We start from the raw sequence: 1493 nt of genomic DNA on the forward strand, positions 1-1493 counted from the left end.
CCCTCCCACTGACACCCAGTGAGGTCCCCGTCCCCCTCACTGACACCCGTGTGTGCCCCCCACTGACACCCGTGTGTGCCTGTGCCCCTCAATGACACCTGTGTGTGTCCCCTGTGTCCCCCCCACTGACACCCGGGTGTGCCCTGTACCCATCACTGACACCCGTGTGTGCTCCTTGTGCCCGTCACTGACACCCAGTGAGGTTCCCGTCCTCTTGCTGACACCCGTGCACTCCTTGTGCCCCTCACCGACACCCAGTGAGGTCTCTGTCCCTCTCACACCTTTGTGCGCCCCGTGCGCCCATCACTGGCACCCAGTGAGGTCCCCGTCCCCGTCCCTGTCTCTCGCACACGTGTGTGGTCCATGTCCACATCCCGGACACATGTGCATGGTCTGTGCGCCTCTTACTGACAACCATGCAAAGTGAACGTCCGTGTCCCTGTCCATGTGCCTGTCTGTGACAGTCTTGTAAGGTCCACATCCCCGGCACCCATGCATGGACTGTGTCCTTGTCCCTGACACCCACATGTGAGCTGTGTCCCTGACACTCGTGCAATGCCCACATCCACGTCCCTGTCTGTTTGCCAGTCTGCGACAATCTCACAGTTTCTTGGGACCTGCCACTGGCACCCATGGTGCTCAACTCAGCAGTCCTCCTTCCCCGTGCTGCTGCGTTCTCTCACCTCTTGCTAATCCTAATAAGGGTGGCAAGGCACTAGCTGAAGCCACCTCAGTGTAGGATATCTTGATCCAAAACCGGTGTCTGCAGCCTGCCCCAGCTGAAACTCCTGGCACAGATGGAGCTGTCCTCTGAAATGCTGGTTGCTCATGGCACAGTGTGCGAGAGGCCTGAATTCCCTGTCTGTGGGGTGTGAGGTTCTCTCAGTGTAAAGGGATGGTGTGGTGCCTTGCAGAGGCCTTGGGGGTCAGCTTGGGGCCACCCCTGCCCTTCACACTGAGCCCCAAAGTTCCATGTGCATCTGAAAATGCCTGGGTAAAATAAACAGCACAACTGCAATAAGTAGATGCAATAGATAAGTAGACTTGTACATGTAGGGACAGGYTGTTCAAGTGCTCCTCCAGTGGTGCAGGAAGCCTGAGAGTCAGATGAGAGAACTGAAATACCTGCTACGAGATGACAGTCCTGACACAGTGGGGCTTTCAGACATCTGGTGGAAGGATGGCAATTGGTGGGAGATGGTCTGCCCTAWCCTGATGTGAAGAGTAATGTAAAGACCAACAGTTCAAAAATACTCAGAGAAAACTGTCTCCCAGGAATGTGGTGGGGAGGGACTGCTTTGTGTTTGTACTTAAAAGTGCTCTGGAACAAGGCCAGACTTTCTCTACTCTCTGTGGTTTATATCTCATTCTCTTAGAAGAGCATGAAGTCATGGAGGAGCAGAACAAGGAACCTCACACATGTTAATACATGTATTGCCATCAGTTTTCTGGGCAGGAGCAGAATTCAGGTACCCAGCCACTCAGGCCTTCTC

At 54.7% G+C, this 1493-nt stretch overlaps 1 protein-coding gene across 1 annotated transcript in view; it reads right to left on the reverse strand.

Annotated features, from left to right (window-relative positions):
• Nucleotides 1–634, reverse strand: part of CWF19L1 (CWF19 like cell cycle control factor 1) — a 12158-nt gene extending 11524 nt beyond the window's left edge. The window contains exon 1 of the mRNA XM_026040688.1: nucleotides 605–634. Coding sequence (XP_025896473.1) covers nucleotides 605–634 — 30 coding nt within the window. The remainder of the gene's footprint in view (nucleotides 1–604) is intronic.
• Nucleotides 635–1493: the final 859 nt, after the last annotated feature.

The sequence above is a fragment of the Nothoprocta perdicaria genome, unplaced genomic scaffold (genome assembly GCF_003342845.1).
Source record: "Nothoprocta perdicaria isolate Ctin4 unplaced genomic scaffold, notPer1 scaffold_260, whole genome shotgun sequence".
Taxonomy (NCBI): Eukaryota; Metazoa; Chordata; class Aves; order Tinamiformes; family Tinamidae; genus Nothoprocta; species Nothoprocta perdicaria.